This window comes from Rhipicephalus microplus, chromosome 3 (genome assembly GCF_043290135.1).
Source record: "Rhipicephalus microplus isolate Deutch F79 chromosome 3, USDA_Rmic, whole genome shotgun sequence".
Taxonomy (NCBI): Eukaryota; Metazoa; Arthropoda; class Arachnida; order Ixodida; family Ixodidae; genus Rhipicephalus; species Rhipicephalus microplus.
The window spans coordinates 77,507,292-77,528,990 of record NC_134702.1 but is presented as its reverse complement, the minus strand read 5'-3'; the positions used below and the strand labels follow the sequence as shown (position 1 = coordinate 77,528,990).

The 21,699-nt window shown below is 46.7% G+C and overlaps 2 protein-coding genes across 2 annotated transcripts; both read right to left on the bottom strand.

Annotated features, from left to right (window-relative positions):
- LOC142802839 (uncharacterized) lies at positions 1 to 10,284 on the bottom strand. Its single transcript, XM_075887895.1, has 6 exons — positions 10,213 to 10,284; positions 7,847 to 7,963; positions 6,182 to 6,291; positions 5,246 to 5,322; positions 3,631 to 3,702; positions 1 to 205 (listed from the first exon to the last, which is right to left on the bottom strand). The coding sequence occupies exons 1-6, from the start codon at positions 10,282 to 10,284 to the stop codon at positions 36 to 38; spliced, it is 618 nt and encodes a 205-aa protein (XP_075744010.1). The 3' UTR covers positions 1 to 35.
- Positions 10,285 to 18,361: 8,077 nt separating this feature from the next.
- LOC119160774 (neprilysin) lies at positions 18,362 to 20,856 on the bottom strand. Its single transcript, XM_037413009.2, has one exon. The coding sequence runs from the start codon at positions 20,854 to 20,856 to the stop codon at positions 18,589 to 18,591; it is 2,268 nt and encodes a 755-aa protein (XP_037268906.2). The 3' UTR covers positions 18,362 to 18,588.
- Between the last annotated feature and the right edge of the window lie 843 nt (positions 20,857 to 21,699).

The following is a 21,699-nucleotide window of genomic DNA, read 5'->3' as shown; positions in this document are numbered from 1 at the left end:
GACACTCGGTATGTGACATAGTGTCGCCTTTATTTCTAATAGCTATAATATGGAACAAGCTCTCGGTGCGGCACGCAGTTGGATTGTATGAGTGGCAGCTCAGGCAGTCCCGCCGTGTGCAGTGCCATGGTGATTCGCTGTTGTATTTCCACGGGTATCATGTTCCACGGTTCCAGGGTGGTGAACAGAATCTTGGAGATGCCATCTGCACACATACTACGAATTAGCAAGTTTCGCAGGAATCTCTCGCTACATATACATGAATGATAAAAATATGGCGACTAGGGCCACCATCTTAACAGGGGCACAATAAAATGTTGCTGTATACGGTGAAGAAAAGTGAACGCTTTCCTCCACGCCCGACGAATTTAGTATGGTAAATGCTTCCGAGCAGACATTGCCCAGCGTGTGTCTTAGTGCATTCCTTAGCAAGCTCCAACGTGTTGGCAAGCTCTATGACATTTCAAGTGATAAAAGCTCATTCGGATATGTAGGCCGTTAAAAATATATTTTTGTTTGTTCCATAAACCACCTAGTATTCGCATCAACAGAGCGACAACAAACTTCTCAAGAAGAGCAATATTTTTTAGACTAATGGTGAGTGAACACTCAATTTACGAAAAAACAGACGGTGCAGAGTATATACGGGGACGAAGTGAAGAAACAAACTGACCATTGGGGTAAATCAGGGGTGGGTCCGGACCGCATTTGTTCAGGCTGAGGGGGACACACTTGCCAGTGTTCCCCCTTGAGATTTAGCATTAGAACACCAGATATTTCAATTACTTGACAGTTAAATATAGTGCATTAAATATTTCAAACGGCAGTTTACTTAGCGGTACTGTGTTTACTGCACAACTTCTTCTGTAGGAGAAGTCGTAGTTCAACACCTCTCGGAATGATGAGACTATAGGAAAATCGCAAAAACCACTTGATTGGTTTAAAAAAAAAATTGCATAGTATAATGCATTTCCTGGAGCTCAAATCTCATATGTGTTCTTTTTTAAAATTTTAATCTAAAGCAGATTTTAATTTTTATATAAATAAGAATAAAACCTCTACTTAAAAACAAAATGACCGCCACGGTGTGATTTGTGTCCACCTTTCTGAATTTTGTGGATTTATGCCACAGAAACTGACCAACTAGAGTACCATGGCGTCTATGTCTGTCTGCTTGGTTCTTCACTTCGTCCCCGTACACTTTGCGCAAACGCGGCAACAAGCTCTGCTGGCTTTACCTTTGGCGGTAACAGATTGAGAGAACGTCCAGTCAGAACTTTGTAGCCTTTTATAAATAACTTCCTTGGTTCATTGTTATGAAAGGAGCTACTTTTGTGAGGCGACTCACAGAGCTGCTAGTTCCGCTTATAAATAAGCGGATTTCGGGCTTACTTTTATGCCAAATTGCTTGTCGCATTTTTTTTTGTGCTCAGGTACATTTCCCAGCGGAAGTATAGTTATTTTAGTGGCCATCACCTTTACCAATAATGCGTTTGTCCATGACTATGAGAAGCTGAGTGTTGCAGTCAAACTTAGGTTGAGAGGATGAACGAGTAACATTCATCATGCACTGGAAAAACATGCGTTCAATAGAAGAATGGAGTCTACCCTAGACGCAACTGGAGGCAATGTTCATAAGTGGATATGTGCTTTATTCATTCATAATTGTCCATATTGTCTCTGTACAAATTCAATGAAGTGATTTTTTCAACTATGTTTCCTATTTGATTGACTGCATTATAATTGATTGACCGTCATTAAAAATTAAGTATTGTCAGGATAAGAAATAATCATTAAATTTTTGCTTCTTTGTGGCTACTTTTGCAATTAGTATTTGCTTGTTAGCTCGGTAGCATCTGGCAATTAACCCTAGGCGACTACTACAAAGTCAGGTAGTAGCAGAGCACATACAACTCCATAAGTCATCATATTTTTGCCAAGTTTAGGGAAGTAGCCACCAGGCCATTATTCATTATTCTGCAGAGATACATGCTACATATATCTAAGAACATATATATATGTTCACTTTGTAATTGATGTTGTGGTAGATGACGATGAGGAATCATGCCTGGGTCTCTTGTAGTGTGTAGGACGCGGCAATAACTACCTATGTGGTACGCAATCACCATTTTGTGACGTATGGCGGTTATGTATTTTGCTCTTATTTTTACTACGACAGCCTGCCCTTAGGCGTAGTAACTCTTCCACCACGCTGTGTTACACCGGTCAACTTGATCCTTTGCCTGAAATGACGCCTCGGCCTTTTCGCTTAGGACGTTCAAGCTCTGGCGCGACTAACACGCAGAAGACCTGGGTTCGAATCCCGCTCGTTTCTGAAAATATTTCACTCATTGTGCGTAACACTGGCTACGGACACTGACGACGCCAGCGGACAGCTACGCCACCAAAATCGGCTCTTGTTGTGATCTGGTAACAGCTTTCGCGATTATGTAGTCGTTCTTGGGACCGAAGAAAGGATGGCGCTGTCTTCTACAACACTGGCGGCAGCGTACGTGGCTGAGCGCCTGTAACCGCATATGACAATTTAACATGGTCATCATCACCATCATCATCATCATCATCAGCCTGACTACGTCCATTGCAGGACAAAGGCCTCTCCCATGTTTCGCCAGTTAACCCGGTCCTGTGCTTGCTGCTGCCAATTTATACCCGCAAACTTCTTAATCTCATCTGCCCACCTAACCATCTGTCTCCCTGTAACCCGCTTCCCTTCTCTGGGAATCCAGTTAGTTACCCTTAATGACCAGCGGTTATCCTGTCAACGCGCTACATGCCCGGCCCATGTCCATTTCCTCTTCTTTATTTCAACTATGATATCCTTAACCCCCGTTTGTCCCCTAATCCACTCTGCTCTCTTCTTGTCTCTTAAGGTTACACCTACCATTTTTCTGTTCATTGCTCGCTGCGTCGTCCTCAATTTAAGCTGAACCCTCTTTGTAAGTCTCCAGGCTTCTGCTCCGTAGCTAAGTACCGGCAAGATACAGCTCTTGAGGGATAGTGGCAATCTACCTGTCATAATTGGAGAGTGCTTGCCGATATGGCAAGCACTCTCATGGTATGACACATGGTATGTACATGGTATGAGCCTAATTAGGAGAGATCGTTGCGCAACATGACCGAGGCGAAAACAGTGCCGGCTCGTCAGTGTTTCTCGTTACCGGCATGCCTAAGTGCGTACAAGTGACGTCATCCGCTTGGGCGCCAGCGGCGTCCGCCGCCATGTCTGGTCCGTGGTGGCGCAGATGTCATCTTGTGTGGTGCTTTGTCGGTTCTGTTCACTATAGTTCTGTAGAAACGGCGACGAGAGGCTGTGTGCCTGACAGCCTGGTGCACGGAGGAAGGAATGACGCTGCAGTGTGTGTGGATAGGATGCGGTTGAGTGCATACGCGGAGACCACCAAAGTGGGCGCACTGCGCCATTCCTACGCTGGCGCCATCTCGGGGGCCCCGCTCCCGTGGCTCTTCACGAAGAGTTCACTCACTCGTCAGTGCGGGCAGCACGACAAGGTTGTCTCCTAGTTAATTACTTCGTGTGGTCATATATACGGCAAAAAACGGCAAACACAGGAGAACGCCCCCTTGTACAGAAGCCTCCCGTGTTTCCCTTACCGTTCGTGGAGCACACGTGGACTAGAGCCCAAGACTGGTTGTCGGTGTCCAAAATCTGCTGGAAGAACTGCCCTGCAACATGTGCAGTAAAGAGTTAATTTGATACCAGGGTTCTCAAACATGCATCCGGAGACTTCACGTGGAATAAAATGCTTGGGACGTACCTAAATGATGATCGCACTATTTACTGACATATTGCAATTAATAACACTTTGTTCGGGTAATCCACAGAGACGGGACTGTAGTCTCGCGTGCACCTTTTTTGTGGGGCACCATACGTGTTCACGAACATAAACGTGCACAGAGGGGGTGCGTAGTCATCTATGGGGGAGGGGGCGCAATGTTTGATTCATACATTGACCTAATAGGGAGGAGGACGCTGTGACATACCGTTTCTACTCCTGAAGGAGCAGCCAGCGCACGCTTATGGCTATACCATGCGTTCAAACATGATCGTGGAACAAACAATATGTATTTTACAATCAGCGTCCGCACTTAGGTCGCTCTGCAGGTTAGATTGATTGATTCATATGTGGGATTTAACGTTCCAAAACCACCACATGATTATGAGAGACGCCGTAGTGAAGGGCTCCGGAAATTTCGACCACCTGGGGTTCTTTAACGTGCACCCAAATCTGAGCACACGGGCCTACAACATTTCCGCCTTCATCGGAAATGCAGCCGCCGAAGACGGGATTCGATCCCGCGACCTGCGGGTCAGCAGCCGAGTACCTTAGCCACTAGACCACCACGGTGGGGCGCTCTGCAGATTTGTAACAGTTATTATGCGTGCCAAAACTACGATATATATATGAGTCACACAGCAGTCGAGGGCTCCATGAATTCCAACCATTTGCGTGTCTACTGCATTTCGACTCTATCGAAATCGGCCGCGATCATAACTGTGTCTGCATTCCGCAACAGCAGCTGAGCATCTAATAAACACTGAGCCAACGCGGCGATACGTATACTGCATTTGCTTGCACAATATGCCTATACTGGCAAACACCGGCCAGTGTTGGTTGACTGTTGGTTAACGTTAGCTACCCGCTCTTCTAGAGATATAATTAAGTAATAGATGCGTACTCACTTCTTTAATGCTTCACACTTAAAATCATTAGCGTACTAACAGCACCTAAAAATATAGCATACAGGACTGCGCAGAATCAGCACTTCTTTAGCACCACACTAACGAATGAAGTAAACTGGTCACGCACGGATCCAGACATTCATTTTAGGGGTGGGGGGGGTAGGGTCACATGAAGTAAAGCTGGATAGGGGTCTTGACTCTGTTTTTAGTAATTATGATCACAATGACAGCATTACAGTATAAGTACTGTTTGTTTGTGCTCACAGTGGACCACTCATTTGTCCTAATCGGTGATAGGTGGTAAACGACAGCTTATTCAAGGGAGGGGCTGGGACTGTGACACAGTCCCAGCCCCTCCCTTGGGTGTGGAGGGGGGTGGGGCCGATTGCTTTTTCCCCTCTCGATTTCCAACTAACTATGGGACAGTATTTGTCATAGAAAGTTGCTGTGTCATTGCTGCATGACCATTTAACTGCAGTATCTTAGACAGACCGTTTCAGTGAAAAGGAAATATAGCTGGCTTACCGTTCCTCTGCAGCAGCTGCACGTCGTTGTGCAACAAGAAGCTGTATTGTCTCTTCTTCGTCACTTCTCCACCGTATCTGAAAACAAAGGAAGAAATCCAGCGTATCAATCCTTGTTTCACCACATTCCACCTCGAATATCGTCGCCATGTTGCCTCGTGAATAGGGCTTGCCGGAGCTTGTTGGTTTTACCGCGGCCGAAGGATCAAAGCGCACGTTATACATAGTCAGCAGAGTTCCCAGGCAACCATGCTGACGTGGACACAAAAAGAAAGAGGGCACACCACCGGGCTATTAAATTGAAGTTTATTGATAGTTTTAGGGCCCTTGCGGGGGGCCTCGTGGGGATAGACGTGGTCCCCGCTACAAATAGCTTGCAGCGAGTCATGTGAATACCACGTTATTTAATACAAGGTGCGCAAACTGGAAAGTCTTCAGTGACAGCGGGTAAATTAAGCACAAATAAAACAATCTTCTTCCAACTCAAAACCTGCAATAGGAATCTAATGATGACCGGGTTAACCTTATCCCCAACCACGGCCCCGACGGAATTACGCTTCAGCTTACAGTGATGTGCGTTAGTTTGAAATCCCAATTTGTTAAAAATCTTCGAAATTCCCATGCATCGTTGGAAATATTCAGAATGTTCTTGTGCATAAGGCACCGTGTTCTGTGACTACTGATTGTCAAAGATCAATGGTTGCGGAACATGAGCACAGAAACTCTCCTTGAGCTGCTCCTTCGTGGCTCAGTGGCTAATGCCTCGCACTCACAATTCAGAGGTCTGATAAAGTCATAAAATACTGCGTTGCCGCTATTGTTGCGTAGCGTTCAACTTTATAACATCTGGACGTACACCGTAAATAGTCAAGCAGTCTCCGGTAAGTGTAACCACGAATGAACTAAGTGTTGGGGAGTGGAATATCATGTGGCTTACCCATTGGTTTGATACCACATCATGACTGCTCGTCGTGGGTAGTAGACCCTCACGGTGCACTGAGGAATGGCTGGATGTGTGGCTATCTCGAGCCAGTACTTCCCTGCAATCTGTCGCCCCGACGAGAACGAATCAAATCCATTGAATAGTTCGAAATACGCTTGTCGCATTTTATCGGAGAGATACGCTCACGCTTTCAGGTGATAATGCATATAATTGAGCCAGGGTCCATCTGTGTTCTTGTTGCACGTATATATGTAAGATAGCTGACTGCGCTCTCTGGTTATTCGTACTTTGTTAATAAATAGCGCGAAAAAATACGGCGATGAAAAGCGAACACCGTATAAGTGCGTATACTTGTCAGTGTCCGCTCTTAGTCCTCGTGTTATATTGCGCTGTTTATTATCAGTGCGTCGGTCCACTCCACATCTAAATATCGCTTCCGTTGATTAAGCATTTGGTACGCACTGAGTGAAAAAAAAACAATAAACAACGGAATCAACAACCTAATGTAACAAAGGTCGCAACTCTATTGTAAACTAGCTGTATGTACGCTTTAGTTCGAAGCATTTGCGTTAAAGCTGCCAACTTGTTCCCCGGCCACTGCCCGAAACAAATGGTAGGCAATATAACGCCATTTTGCGTAACAAAGCTGTTATCTGTACATGCATGTATACATGCGTGTCAAAATATAATAATTGTTATTGTTTACATGGACTCTAGGACAGTGAGTAGTAACTGCGACCGTAGGTTGACAAACTCGCTCTTGAATCGACTGATTCAGATTCACTTTTACTAAGACTCACCGCTGAGTTTGAACCTGAGTGAGTCTAGCTGAGGAAAATTCTAGAATTTCCAGCCCAAGTAATCTGGGCAGAGTATCATATTAATGAATCTGAATGTGATCGGGTAAGCCCGGCTGACTAATTGTTCTTGTGAGCCTTAGTCCGAGTGAGGCGGGATCAACAGGACTTTGAGCAAATGCTAGTGAACCCGATTACAATAGAATTCCGGTGTGTGTGAGTGCGACTGAGCCCACAAGTGTGTGCATTTTTTTTTACTCTTTTGTGTGAGTGAGTGGGTGAGTTCTGGTCATGGGACACTTTCAATTTTATCGCATATCTGGGCCATCTGATCAATGAGGCCCGTGTAGTACTGTGCGATGTTAGTGCACGTTAAAACCCTGCAGATGGTCGAAATTGCCGGAGCCCTCCACTACCGCGTCTCTCATAGTCAGATCATGATTTTGAGACGTGAAACCCCGGACATTATTATTATTATTATTATTATTATTATTATTATTATTATTGTTGTTGTTGTTGTTGTTGTTAGTAGTAGTAGTAGGAGTAGTAGTAGTAGTAGCAGCAGTAGCAGTAGTAGTAGTAGTAGTAGTAGTAGTAGTAGTAGTAGTAGTATTGGGCCAACTGATCCTTTGTGTAAAGGTCGATACAAGAGATACGCGGAGCTTTTATATAAAATGGGCTTTACGTGTTCTTATACAGGACATCGTAATATGGGAGGCAGTTATGAGCGTGCTGTAAAGGAGTGGCAAATGTATAGCTATTCAGTGCAGTGTGTGTTTGGCACTGTATTGATGGTTTAACACAACCCATTCATATTGCAAGTCACTTTGCGCGCGCTCAATCTCGAAATATATGTACGCACCGCTGACCAGTCAACATGAGCTGTAGTGCGGAGTACCGGGCAATGTCCAGCCACGGCTAGTCCCGAGAGGGCCAGGAAGATGGATGCTACCGGCAGTGCACGCAATGCCGCAAGGCCCTTAGCGTGAAAACATAAAGAAAAGATTAACAACGTTGCAGTTGCATTAAAATCAATGCAAAAGAATCCTGCATAACACGAGGCACCTGATCACTAACGTGAGAGAAAAAGCGAAGTTTTAATCGGTAACGTGCGATAAGAACATGACACATCGTGCCATAAAAGAAACATTAAAACTATTCCATTCAAGTATGCGGAGGGGGGGGGGGGGGGGGGGCATTAAATTCGCCTCGTATATTTACTTGATAGAGAAGGGAGGAGGCGCTGCGATAAATCTTTAACCCCCCCCCCCCCCTCCCAGGAAGCGGAACCCTGCGCCCGCCTATGTCTTCAAGTTGCTTGTAAGATACGGCTTTGTAGGTGTACGAGGTAAAAAAAAAAACCAGCTTTTCAGGAGCCTGGGATGAGCGCAGAAACACGTACTTAAAAAGAAACACAGTGTTCTTAAGGGAAACTAAAGGGAACTATTAGGTCGAAGTTGATTGTTGAAATGGCTGTCCAGAAACGTCGCAGTGTTACTTTTGTGCCAAGGAAGGGCTTATTTTGGAATGAAATCACGTTTTAGTGGCCTGCATCGGGTTAGCGCCCTTCAATTTACCCTCCTGAAGAAGTGGACCGACTCACGTCACTGTTGCCATGCGCAACGTCGCCCAGCTTTACTACGTGGTCGCTAACACTAGTAGACGGAACGAAAGCAGCGGGAGCCACAGCAGCAACAACGGCCATTGATCAATATCCTGCAATTGGCTCCGAGATGGCAGACGTGTTTTGGTTCAAGTGCGCCCCGCTGGATGGCACGACCTGTCCAGTTTAACCAGGTGAAAATCGTTTTTTTAAACTACTCGCACCATTCTCCATAGTAAGGTCCGGTTGGTTCCCTTTCTTCATGAGTCGAACAGAAACGAACAAGCAGCATTTTATTATGTGTCTTGATGCACCACAGGTTTTTTATTTAGTGCTGCTAGATCGATTACAAGTGTTTAATTGTAGGTGGTTCGTCTGACGTCAACGGTATCATTTTGATAATGACCTACTGCGGCACATGTATTCTTGTGCATTTACCTTAATTTCTCGATAAGTAGGGCACTACTGTTGATAGTACTGTCGTTTTAGTTGAATTATTATTTGACTCTATTGTCTATTCAAGTGTTACGGCTTCTCGCGCTGGCAAATCTATCTTAATCATTAACGAACTCACACAAAAAGCAGTCTTTGTTGCGGAATATGTTGGCTTTCTTTAACAGTATACGCTTAAAGAGAAGTGGAGCACGACAAATGATGAAGTTCCTCATTTTGTTGACACTATATCACTGATATTTCTGAATTTTTTCCTTACAACGATGCTTAAGGCGAAATGGCAACAAAATGTCTGCCACAGTGGACTGCCACACACTCCCGTATTCGGACATCCGTATAGGGACGCTCTCTAGACGGTACGATTGCGCCCAAGATCGAACCATATAGCCCTGAATGCATACTCACTTGTACGCTGTGCTGTGCCATAGTGCTCTTCAGGGCACCTCTGTCACGCGCTTCGCCTGCACGTTGAATCGAGACGGGCTGCAGAGAAGCAATGGCGCGAGATCTACTTCGCGCACTCAGGTGGTCGCACAGTAGATCCATACCTCAATGTAGCTCTAGCTTAGAATTTGTTTTTTTTTAATTTTTTTTCTTCCCGAGGGAAGGACGAAAAAAAAGATAAGAAAGCGAAGGCAAGGGTCTGCGGACGATCCGAAGCACACAGCGGGTGTCGCTACGTCTCTGTTCTTTTGATGGTGTCCGCCACGGTCACGAACACCGACAGCTCGCGCATTTACTTTTCCTTATTTACTTATTTCCTGATAACGACTAAGCCGCTCTTTTAAGCCCACCTCTACTGAATCGTCCTTTACTAGAGGTGAGTTTTACTTTACTTTTATTCGGAAAGGAAGTTTTATATTCGGAAACGCCGCGTGTGTTTGCAAAGGCGCGCGACAGGTGTGAGCAAGCAGACGACGTATAAGTACTGGCTGCCCACCAAGTCATCGATGTTTCACTTTGTCACTCTCGTTTATGCTTGTAGCTGTTGTAACGGTCATCTTTGTTCTCTTTGTACTTGTAACAGAAGGGGAGATGTAGACTGGCGTAATTTAACTGTTTCATGCAGAACAGTTTTCGCAAGTAAAAAAGAAACCTCACGGGCAGCCTCTAATGCGTTCGCCGATGACGACTCAGGCGAAAGCCATATTTCTTGTTTTTTTTCTTCTCACACTTCCACTCTGAAGCTTTTTGCACGTCACGTGGTGCAGCCTCACGTATAGCGCTCCTCCTGGTTTGGCCATCTCTTGATCAAGCTACGTTGTGATGCGACGATGTCATCATGTGACGACATCGTCATAATGACGTCCCATTTTACTGATTTGTAACGTCATGATTACGTCACAGGATTGCGACATACGCCATTGCAGCCATGTGACTTTAGGTATACGCGGACGGCACACATACATTCACCTTAGTATCATGCAATTCAAGTTCTGACTAACCTGTATTATTCAGTTTTCGTTTTTACGATTTGTGATGTCTCGTTAGGTATCGTCAGGTCTCGTCAAATCTTGCAAAGTCTTTTAGCGAAAACTAGCCTTCTGGTTTCCTATGGGTTCGTTTCCTAAGAAGTTACGTCAGCGCGCCTCGACCTAGGGCGCGTATGATGTAATGTGACCGTGCTCTGACGTGACAAAACAAGAACTTCGTAGGACCTGGGGAACTCAGATCTAGAGAGCCGGAGGTCAGCTTGATGGGTCCGCCTACGACAGGACCGGCAGTCGAAGTCCCGCCGTGATGTCGTGGGCCCTTCGGGTGGCTTAGAGTTGAGAGTGGGGATTGCTGTTCTTCAGGGATTTCTTCCATTGCTCCTTCGGGATGGGTGGAGAAACGTTAAAAGGCCAGTAGACAGGATCCGACTATTTTTTAACACCCCCAAAGAAGCTCGGCAATTCGTAGACTGCATGAGAATTGAAACTTGAGCAAGTTGCTACGTATTCATCTTTATTTTAGCAGCGCAGTGAAGGATGAGGACTAGGAGAATAAGGTGGCCCCGCCGCGGTGATCTAGTGGCTAAGGTACTCGGCTGCTGACCCGCAGGTCGCGGGATTGAATCCCGGCTGCGGCAGCTGCATTTCCGATGGAGGCGGAGATCTTGTAGGCGCGTGTGCTCAGATTTGGGTGTACGTTAAAGAACCCCAGGTGGTCGAAAGTTCCGGGGCCCTCCACTACGGCGTCTCTCATAATCATATAGTGGTTTTGGGACGTTAAACCCCACATATTATCATCAGTAGAATAAGGTTCACATCATGGGCCCATGTTATGCGCCTTCTTTTCTTAGTCCTCGTTCTTCAGTGCGCTTCTAAAATCTAGATGAATTCAGAGAGAACGAGGTGATCACGTTTCCCGGATATTATAGTTGTGATTTTTTTATTACAACTTAATTTTTATTGAAGAAACTTATGAAATATGTAGGTAACCGCGTGCCTGCGCATCTTCACAACCACAATATGATGACCCCCCCCCCCCGCACGTGATAAGCCTCAGCTCAACACAAGGTACGCAGAAAAAAAAAACTATAGAAATGAAAGTTATGATATCACAAAGCACTATAAGGCCACACATCTAAAAAAAACAATTTTTTTTTCCCTTTTGACAGTGCAATGGAAGGCACGCTGACGCACTCACTACCATTCTTGGCCACCTCTGCTGCTTCTACTATTTCTCGCGCTTTAAAGTTTGCGCGACTTAACCGTCCACTTCCTGCACTCCTTTCCTACGCCTGATCAATCCTCCTTTCCCGCACAGTGACGCAAGGTCGCCGATAGGCGACTTGACGTAGCACGCAGGTCGTCGATTGGTCTAAACTATTCACGAACACGGGGCTACACTTTCCCCTCCCTGTGAGAGAGAAGGGTGGCGAGACCGCGCGAAATTTTGAAACCAGTTGAAACCGATGTTCTAACCCCTGTAACTTCCTTAATATAACACGTATTCGCAAAATTCGTGCGGCAGCATGTTCACAAAGCAAATGTGCACATATTTCTTTTATAACAATCTTTAAACTTCGGGGTTGTTTACCAGCCCTTTAATGGCTGAGCGAAGCCAGAGCATGAGTCATGGCCGAATTCGGGGCATGACTGCTAGTGGTCATGGTTTTATTCTATGAAGGGACCGAGGAGTGGGATACGAATGGGTTTGTAGAAGCCTGAGTGTGCCAGCTCGAACTCGAAGTTTGTTCAGTTTTGGTGGTGGTGATAAAGGTGGGTGGGGGGAGACATTTTTTGACAGCGCTAATCCGTTGTGATTAGCGCGCGCGAGTGTGGCTCACCTATAAAATATTCTAACAGCACAAAAAGACAGACCCCCACGGGAAACACACCGTGCGTGGTTCACCGTGTGGTGCTATATACGGAGCACGGAATCGGTACTTAGCGGTATTCCGTGGCAGGAAGCACATCTGACTTTAACGCACTGTTTATCTATGTCGGCTGTTAGCCAATCGCATGCTACGTACCCGCTGTTCTACATCAAACAGCAAGTGCCTGACGCACTGAAGAGTGTCAACATAAATCTCTGTATGAAAAGAAGGTGACTCAAACAAATGGCAAGTCCGCGCTGGTGCTCGCAAGCTCTCTTTGCCGTATACACAACTGCAGCATATATGTTCATAGCGGTGTCTGATTGGACATTAGCCGGCTTGCCCACTCCACAAAGTACCGGCGAAAGCACTCGCCACGCGAGCTTTCAGGCTAGGATGGCTTCAGTATCACGTTGTCCATGCTGAAAGGTGAAACGCGAGAGCTAAGAATGATCAAAGCAGTTCCTTCACCTTGTATGGTCACGTTCACTTGTACAAGGGCCGACGTTACGTCGTGTGGAAGTACGGGAGGGACATGATGCTCGACACGCGTCGCCCTTTTACTTTGAGAACACAAGTATACGCACACATCCTAGGTCCTCCATTCAGGCTCTCCCTGAAGAGCAACTTCGTGTCTCGGTCCCAGGTGGCTTCATGCTTGTCGACTCGTGTCTGCGTCTGCGCTTTGGCCTCACTTCTTTGCTTTGAGCTTATACGCTGACAGCGCTGCGCAACGAGCGGCAGGAAAGCTTTTGCATGGTCCATACTGGACAGGCAGCTACGATTAGCATTACAAAAAAAAAGTGAGTGAGGGAGTTGTTTACTGTTCCTCGGCTAGTGGTAACGACTAAATTTTCTAGATTTTTTCCCTGTTCTTTCTAACAGCGACAGTCCAATATGTTATTTCGATTTCGCATATCCACGTACGAGAATCCGCCTTCCTTAAGGTGCCACTGCGCGTGTGCCTTTCCTTTGTACTGTTTTGCCGTCATAATGTCGTCATGTTGGGATGTTAAAGAAACCGACAACTGGCCAGACGGTGTGATTCGATCGTAGCGGAAATGAATAGGCCATGAAATATAGTCAATGTCCCAGCATTTTTTTTTCGCATTGTCGGTAAGATTTATAATTTTTAATCGTACTTAAAAGTAACAAAAGCCACCATGTAGCGCAACCTAGCGGGAAAAAAATGAAGCTGGATTATGAAATATGGAGTTAATCACTTTTCTGTACGTAGTTGCTTACCTGAGCTCTCATGCACGCCAGTCCTCGAAATTAGAGCATGTATATTATTATCCAGCCCCGCTCAACTCTGCGCGGCGTATACGACGGGAAAGAAGTTGCACAGTGAGAAGCGGCGCTGCCGGCGCGGCCGCCAATGGACCAAGTCGAGCTGCGGCGCATGCGCGCGGAGTGCACGCATGCGCAGTAAACCACCAAGCTCAAGCGCGAATCACCCTCGCGCTCACTCAGTTGCAGCATATATATGAGTATACGACTTTATATTCGCTGGAGATGATATAAAAATTCTGATCACGAATGTTTCGCAACGTTTTTCCACTTTACCACTCCGTGGTTAGACTCACTCGCTCCTAAAAAAAAATGGCACTATAGAAATTGCATCTTTACCAACTAGACGAACAGGCTTGAAAGTGGTTGAGTTGGTATATACGATGTGTCATGGCTTATAACACATAGAATCATATAGATAACAAGAAAACGTCGGCTTAACAGCCCAAGACTGCGGCGCCCATAATCATCAGCGCCCACTCAAATAAATGTGTGATTGCATTAAAGGGGCAAACGCAGAAATCAAGAGCCACTTCCTTTACCCTTTTGCACTTTGCGTGAAAATTGTGTCGCATATGTACCATCAGGTACATATTGGTGACAGGCCAGCCCTCACTTTTGTGCAATCTATACCTCCAGAAAGGCTCGCAATATCAAAGGGGCCCTGCATCACTTTTTCAAGTGAGCATCGAATGCCTTCATTAACGGAGCTTATTGCCTCACGAATCGACCGCTGCTTTTTTCTTTTCAGAACCGGTCAAGTACGAGCGGGAGATTTGTCGCATGTTGCTTAGCCGATCGCACAGGGGGAGACGGTCAACCCCCTAGTCACCTGAGACGTGGAGGCGCAAAGTTTGCCCCCATACATTGAGTTAATAGAGAGGAGGGACCCTGCGAATAACCTTCCACCTCCCCGCCCGCTGAAGGTGGACCCTGCGCATGCCTAGCACGCTGTAATTGCATTCTTCGTTCCGACGCGTGTGCTGCAAGCTAAGCTGGAATGGATGACCATGCAGGGGTAAGGAAGTTGCGTCACGCGTGCGCCATGACTTTTGGAATTTTATTAACAGCGAAGCTTGTTAGGCCAGCCGAATTTGTGTAGCCTATCAGAAAACGGGTATGAGCCATGAACAAAATAGAAAAAAGAAGACATCGTTATCATAAGCAGGCATGTGGCACAGAAAATGGATTAAGTTCACTTGTCACCACTGGTCCAGTAAATAAGGAGGCACAAATTAGCTTATGGTCCATACGTCCATCCGTGGACCGCCCATCCATCCGTCCATCCATGCATCTGTCCAACCGTCCGTCCGCGCGTACATCCGTCCATCCGTCCGTCTAGTGAACACTCAAAGTACCACCATCTCACATATTTTTATCATATATTCATCATATAGAAGTACTGCCATCCAGAGGACATTCCAAGGACTAAATGAGAGGTGGCTACTTACTACTACTACTACTACTACTACTACTACTACTACTACTACTACATACATCATGGACGCACGACCCACGTCACAAAGAGGTTCGCCATAAAGCAGAAAGAGTGCAATAATTCATTATGTCATCCTTCTCGTTCTTTGTAGAAGCGTGCTACCCGCCGTACGTTTCCGCGAAGATCGAGCAATTTTTTATGTTGTGGCTGACGACGATGAAGAATTAGGCCTGAACCGTTTCTAATGGGTTGGAGCATTCGACGACCCATTCTTTACGCAATTCACATTATGGGTCACCTGGTTGTTCGTTTTTTGTTTGTTCTAAAACTTTTTATTACTCATATTAACACGATTTAAGTTCCCGACATGAAGTCTGCCTAAGGTAAGTTTGCAAGTTTACATGCACCGACGTGGCTCAGTGGTAGAATACTGGCGCTATTGTTGTTTTTTTTCCTCTTTCGTACGATGGTGGTTACGGACACCAGTGATGGGGGACAACTACGGCACACGCGACTCTTGTTGTGATCTCATAAGAGCTTTCGCTGTAAAAGACATGGCATAGTCAGCCAAATTGCCCCAGATTTTTGCCGAACACAGTTTGGAATTTACAAAGTGGCCTTTCATATTTAAGTTTAAGCACACAGTCTGTGGTTCCTGCATTTCTGAGCAAGCCTCGGGGCAACTAGCGTGGGCGTCGCCAGTCGAGCCGCAGTATCGCATCCACGCAGGGACGCCCATGTCAGCGCGTCTGCCATGCGATGACGGGAGGAGTCCTGGTTATCCGCAGCTGCCCGTGATGCTGTTCGCGTACCAATTTCCATCCTGGCATGATAAATACAGTGAAGGTTTGTTTGAACAGATTTCATTTTGCCGCGTTATCACCAGTGGTGCCAATTTAGCGGATTCCCCGATAAGTCTGGCGGACTTTATTTTATATTGACGGGGAAAAAATCTGTCTAGCGGCTAGCGGATTTTCTGACGGGCCATTTTTGTACACAGCGGGTTTCTGGTGGATACCTCACGCAGTGGACCGATTCGAAATCGCCCTGCAAGAAACCATTTCCGTGTTTTCTAAAAATGCGGAAATTGTTTAACTTCAGAGGCTCCTGTTCACTTGCTCCGCCTATCTCAGACAAACAGATCCGTGAGGTTTCAAAGCGGCGATCGCTTTCTAAGAAATAAATAACGGACGAGCTGCGATGCACCGATCTGTGGACTCTGCGCGTCCTCTGGTGTGAAGTTCACTCCTAAGGACGCCTGCAGCGAAAACCCGTTCGTTGAGCTGGCCAGATTTGCCATGTCGATGCTCGTGTTGCCGCATTCAAATGCCAAAGTAGAGAGGACATTTATTCAGCTTAACATAGTAAAATTCAAGCTGGGGAACAAGCTGAAGCCGGAAACAACAAATGCCATCCTGGCCGTAAGAGCGGGATTGAAGCGACACCAGAAAAGTTGTTTTGATTACGAACTTCCCGCGGCAGTTGTTAGTGCAATCGGGACATCTACAACGTATGTGCAATCAAGTCACCTGTCTGGTCCCTCAACAAGTACCAGCGGTCCTGTAGAGATGGTGCCAGACGACAACAGCGGCGACAAAGACCTCGATGTGTTTTTCGTTGACCTGTGAGTTGTTTTTTTTTCATCAGTGCGAACATAAATAACGTTTAGCCTCATCTGTGATGAGGTTCACCAATGACGACCACCGCAGCACTGAAGCCTCAAGTGTTCTAGTTAGACTCCTTGAAAGAGTATTTTATGTTATTTCAGCTCTCGTAGTTTTGGGGAGCTTTTAGGGATGATAAAGGTATTTATCATACGAAATTGCAGTGTTTTTGAATGAAATAGGCCCTAGAGGGAAATTTAGCGGATATGTTTTAGAATCTAGCGGGATCTGGCGGATTTCTCATTGCTTTTTAGCGGATGTCTGACGCTCAGCGATGGCAACACTGGTTATCACTGCTGGCATGCCATGTGTTCGTACCTCCACGACTTGTCAACAATGTTTCGGTCGCATGTGGTATACTGCATAGCACGATAGTTTGCAAAGAAGAACAATTTTTGAGACAGTATTTTAGTTCCTCGGAAGGTTCACTGGCTGTGCGCATGTACTACTGGGGCGCCGAAGTAGAAGCCTGCCGAAGTAGGTAGCACCATATATCATCGGCAGAGGGCTTTTTCATGCATATAACGTCGTGTTTTCAGCGCAGCCTAAGACATACCAGGGTCTTTAGAATTACGTATTTAAGTATTTTCTCTCGAAGGAACAATCAACCTAACACTTACGTACCGATGTTGCGCTTCAAATATTATGTAATATTTGCTTTTCGATCGACAATGTGAACCAGTATGAACGCAGCGACCAGTTGAAGATGGGTGCTTAGCAAGTACTTAAACTTTGGCCCTGTGGCTGAATCGTGTGACAGACCAAACTTTCTGCGTTCAAGTATCCAGAGAACCACTATCGTCTTAAAAAAAAAAAGCTGCGCCTTATTGAATTGATTTATTCAGAATGTTACAATTTACGAAAAGTGATCGATAATACTACAATATTACAAAAAATGACTTCCAGTACTAGTAGTCGGTTGCTTGTAACGTCTGCTATATGTGTAATTCTGGTTTCTGGTACTCAGCTGAAGTAGTTTTGCGTATCTGCAATGATTCGAAAGTTCACACGCTATACTCTTGGCTCGAGTGAGGCAGCTATTCCACGCACATAATGCGCTCATTGCCATTTGAACCGATTTTATAAAGCCTCATCCCCTGATGCCAACCCATCCCCTGGTGAAGGGAGGACCCCTCCCGAAACTGTTGGGAAATAAATATATTTATCCTTGTTGACAACGCTCTCGTTGTGCCATATCCCATTCCTTCTCGAAGACTTATTACTCCCACTATATATATATATATATATATATATATATATATATATATATATATATATATATATATATATATATATATATATATACATGTGTCACCTATAGCTAAAGCTAACAATACGCTAGAAACAGACGGATTATATGTAGTCTTCAGAATCGTCCAATTTTGCTGTTCCAAGGCAGGCTTGCGTGGCTTAAGCTTCACCGTTTTTTTTATTAGTGGAAGCAGTTTTGAGCGCTCAACCTTTCCTTTTTCACTTTTTTACTTATATTTTTCCCTCTCCCGCCAGCATCCCATATTTGATTGTCTACGTTGCGATAGTGAGCTATACATAAAATATATAAATGCACAAAATCAGGATGTTTGTTGAATAAGCATACAGTTGTTGCATGAATTGACGTACGAAGAGCTCGTGTGCCCAAACTTTTTCATGAAATTGGTATCACTACAAAAAAACAAAAAAACGAACGCAAAAATATTGATGTGTCTCCTATAATACGTACATGCTGTCTGTTTCTACGTGTTCTATGATGTCTTCATCGAGCGCGACAAACCGTGCGCACGCAGTACTGTGGGCACATTTTTACACAAGGGGTAAAAAAGCCCAAGAACCGTCGGCAAACAAAATAGCAATGTTATACCCCGCACTTCTTCGGTGGATTCATGAATGAGCCCTCGGCGCAGTGAAATGCGTCTGCGAATTCCTTCGTGTGGCGCAGGGGACCATTAACGCGGTCCCGGCCAGGGCTAGACGTGTCGTCTCCTGCTGGCGTTGCTGTCTGATTTACGTTCTCGCAAAAGGCGAGTGCGTAGTATATGAAGAACAACTGCCTCTGATCAAATTGTGGAGCTTTGGCGAAGTAGAAGTTGAGGGCTTCCTTTCGTGTCCAACTGTCGAAAGCCGTGAAGGCCACTTTGGCCGCCAGGAAGTCCAGCATGTCCGATGCCGACGTCTTCTCCGTGTGAGCTAGAGACGTAGTCACGCCGTAGCCAACAGAGGACGCCGTAAGCTCGGCGTAGCTCTGCCGCAGGCAGTTGCGAAGGTCTTCGAACACGGACGCAGGATCAGATGTGCTGGTATTGTAGAAGAATGCGTACGCCATCGAGTATATGTATCCCAACAGGACCCGGTAGATGCGAGTGCCGGCCCTGGCCACGTGAAAAGCGTGCAACTTCGGATCGTTCGACATGGCGGGGTCGAAGACCGGCAGTGGTATCTCGAGGTGTCTGAAGGAGCGACCGAAGGCGGGCCACGTGCGAAGAAAGCCGTGCGCCCATCCACTCCTGAGGTCTTCACTATCGCCTGTCTCGATGGGACCGCGCCGGCGCTTCACGGCTCGTTGAAGCCAGAATAGGACGAAAGAAGACAGAGACTTGCTCGAGTTCTCTTTCGTGAAGCCGTCGAAGTACTTGTCCCTGAACGTCTTGTTGAAGAAGCGCAGGGGCATCAACGGTTCCCACTTGACGGTGGCTAGCCGTCGCGCGGCGTGATCCGCGAACTCCGGCGAGAAGCGCCGGCGGAAGTCTCCGCCCAGGAACGTGAATAGCGTAGAGTTGAGATGATCCATAACGAGAAATTGGAGCACCTTCCAACTCAGCTTGACTACGGAACGGTCGTACGCGAGAAGCGTCACGAGCTCTGGCTCGAAGCGGTCCAAGAGTCGGAGGCAATATTGAGCTACTGATAGAGGTTCCGGAAAACGAGGATTTCGGCCATATGCAATGGAGGCCAGATGGTGTCGCACCGCGTCGTTGCCGATGAGTGGGGACAGCGCCAAGCCGATGCGGAACGCCAGGTAGTTGAGTATGTCGGCCTTCTTAAGCAACTGGTCGACCTTGTCGCTGAAGCTGGCCAGGTACTCAAAGTTGGGCGTCTCGACCAGTTCGTTGAGTGCGACTATCTTTTCGCTGAAGGCTTCCTGGAGGAGCAGGGACCAGACCAGCACACGAGATGCTGGCAGGTTGTCGATGTGCGTCGTCGTACACTCGCTCAGTGGATGGGTGCAGTCGGCGGCTCGCTTGGCCGCGGTACGTCTCGCCAGCTCCATCTCGACAGAGGCCACATTGGTGGTCAAGGGCTTGTGGAGGTGGTTCATCAGCACACTGTGCGCCTTCGTCAGAAACATGAACTCGGCATGCGGTAGACCACCCTCGACGTGGCCGACAAGCAATCTGGGCTCGGAGATGGAAATGGCTGGATGCCTCGGCAAGTTTGGCTGTTCATCGATGGCCAGGTGGAAGAGACTGTCCTCACCGAGCACTCTGTGCAGGCTGCCAACGCTGATGGAGACGTCGTTGGATAGTATGTGGTCCGAGGTCGAGTAGGGCCAACGTTGCAATCCAACCGCGTAGAACAGCATGGTGGTGAGATCAACGAAGAGGCCCACAGGCGGCGCGAGACAAGTGTCGAACAATAACTTGGCAGCCGGCAATTCGTTGTTCTTCCAGCCGAGAACGCTGATCAGAAAACGCGAGTAAGCGTCTAGAATATCGTCGTCCATGGACGTTCTGTCCTGGCTGCTGCCTGGTTCATGCTTTCGCATCCAGGCCATGCAGACGTAAGCGTAAAAGTCGTTGCACGGGTCCACGGAGGCGTTGACACTGTCTAAGATGCGTTCGGCCTCGTGGTCACACTGCAGCGACGAACAGAGGTCGCGATCCGCATCCCCCACGTCGACGAATGCTGCTCTCTTCGACGCCGAAGAAGACGCCGACGAGTTCTCAAACTCTTCGTCGGTGAAGTTCACGACGAGGTAGATGGGCTTGGGTCGCTTAGGCACGATCAGGTAACTGAGGACGCCCATGGCCACGATAGTGAGGGCGATAAGCAGGGACGAAAAGACGGTGTAGTTGCAGAAGCACACGTATTGCCGATGTGTTATCAGCGCTCGCGTATCCAGCATAGCCGCTCGAAAGGGGTAGCTCGTGACTGAGGCCAATCGGCGGATTTAAACGACGACGACGACGATGATGATGATGGCGTAAATGCATGCCTCACACACACTCTCAGAGACTGGCTAGGAAACGTATAATGAGAGGGGATCAAGTATTACTTGTCAACCTAATCAATTAGAAAGTGGTTAGAAGAAAATAAATTTTACTAATTCAGAGATACGCAATGAAAACCACCTTGAGGTAGTAGGTTGATTTTACTCTTTTTATGGATTATACTCATAGCCATTGTGTTAAAAGTGCCCACTGCTACCAGATTTTGGTCCAGAGCACCCAGGAACAGGATTTTGGCACAGTACTCAATGAAAACAGGAAATTTAGGAATACTACTACTACTACTACTACTACTACTACTACTACTACTACGCCCCGCCGCGGTGGTCTAGTGGCTAAGGTACTCGGCTGCTGACCCGCAGGTCGCGGGTTCGAATCCCGGCTGCGGCGGCTGCATTTCCGATGGAGGCGGAAATGTTGTAGGCCCGTGTGCTCAGATTTGGGTGCACGTTAAAGAACCCCAGGTGGTCTAAATTTCCGGAGCCCTCCACTACGGCGTCTCTCATAATCATGTAGTGGTTTTGGGACGTTAAACCCCACAAATCAATCAATACTACTACTACTACTAATAATAATAATAATAATAATAATAATAATAATAATAATAATAATAATAATAATATATAACATCTTCGGCAGTGCTACAAGAACCCGTTATGTCGTTTTAGCCTCATGGCACACGTGCGTCCAGTGGATTACGGCCTGTCTGGAGGCGCGCGCCTGCCGTGCGGCCGTTGTAA

What these genes read in the sequence shown, in the direction of transcription:
- LOC142802839 (XM_075887895.1), bottom strand. Translation starts at nt 10,284, where the DNA reads ATGGCCAAACCAGGAGGAGCGCTATACGTGAGGCTGCACCACGTGACG. An exon ending in GCAGCTGCTGCAGAGGAACG is followed by an intron (nt 3,703 to 5,245) that starts GTAAGCCAGCTA and finishes CACATGTTGCAG; the next exon opens with GGCAGTTCTTCCAGCAGATT. An exon ending in CCACGTGTGCTCCACGAACG is followed by an intron (nt 206 to 3,630) that starts GTAAGGGAAACA and finishes GTATGTGTGCAG; the next exon opens with ATGGCATCTCCAAGATTCTG.
- LOC119160774 (XM_037413009.2), bottom strand. Translation starts at nt 20,856, where the DNA reads ATGCTGGATACGCGAGCGCTGATAACACATCGGCAATACGTGTGCTTC.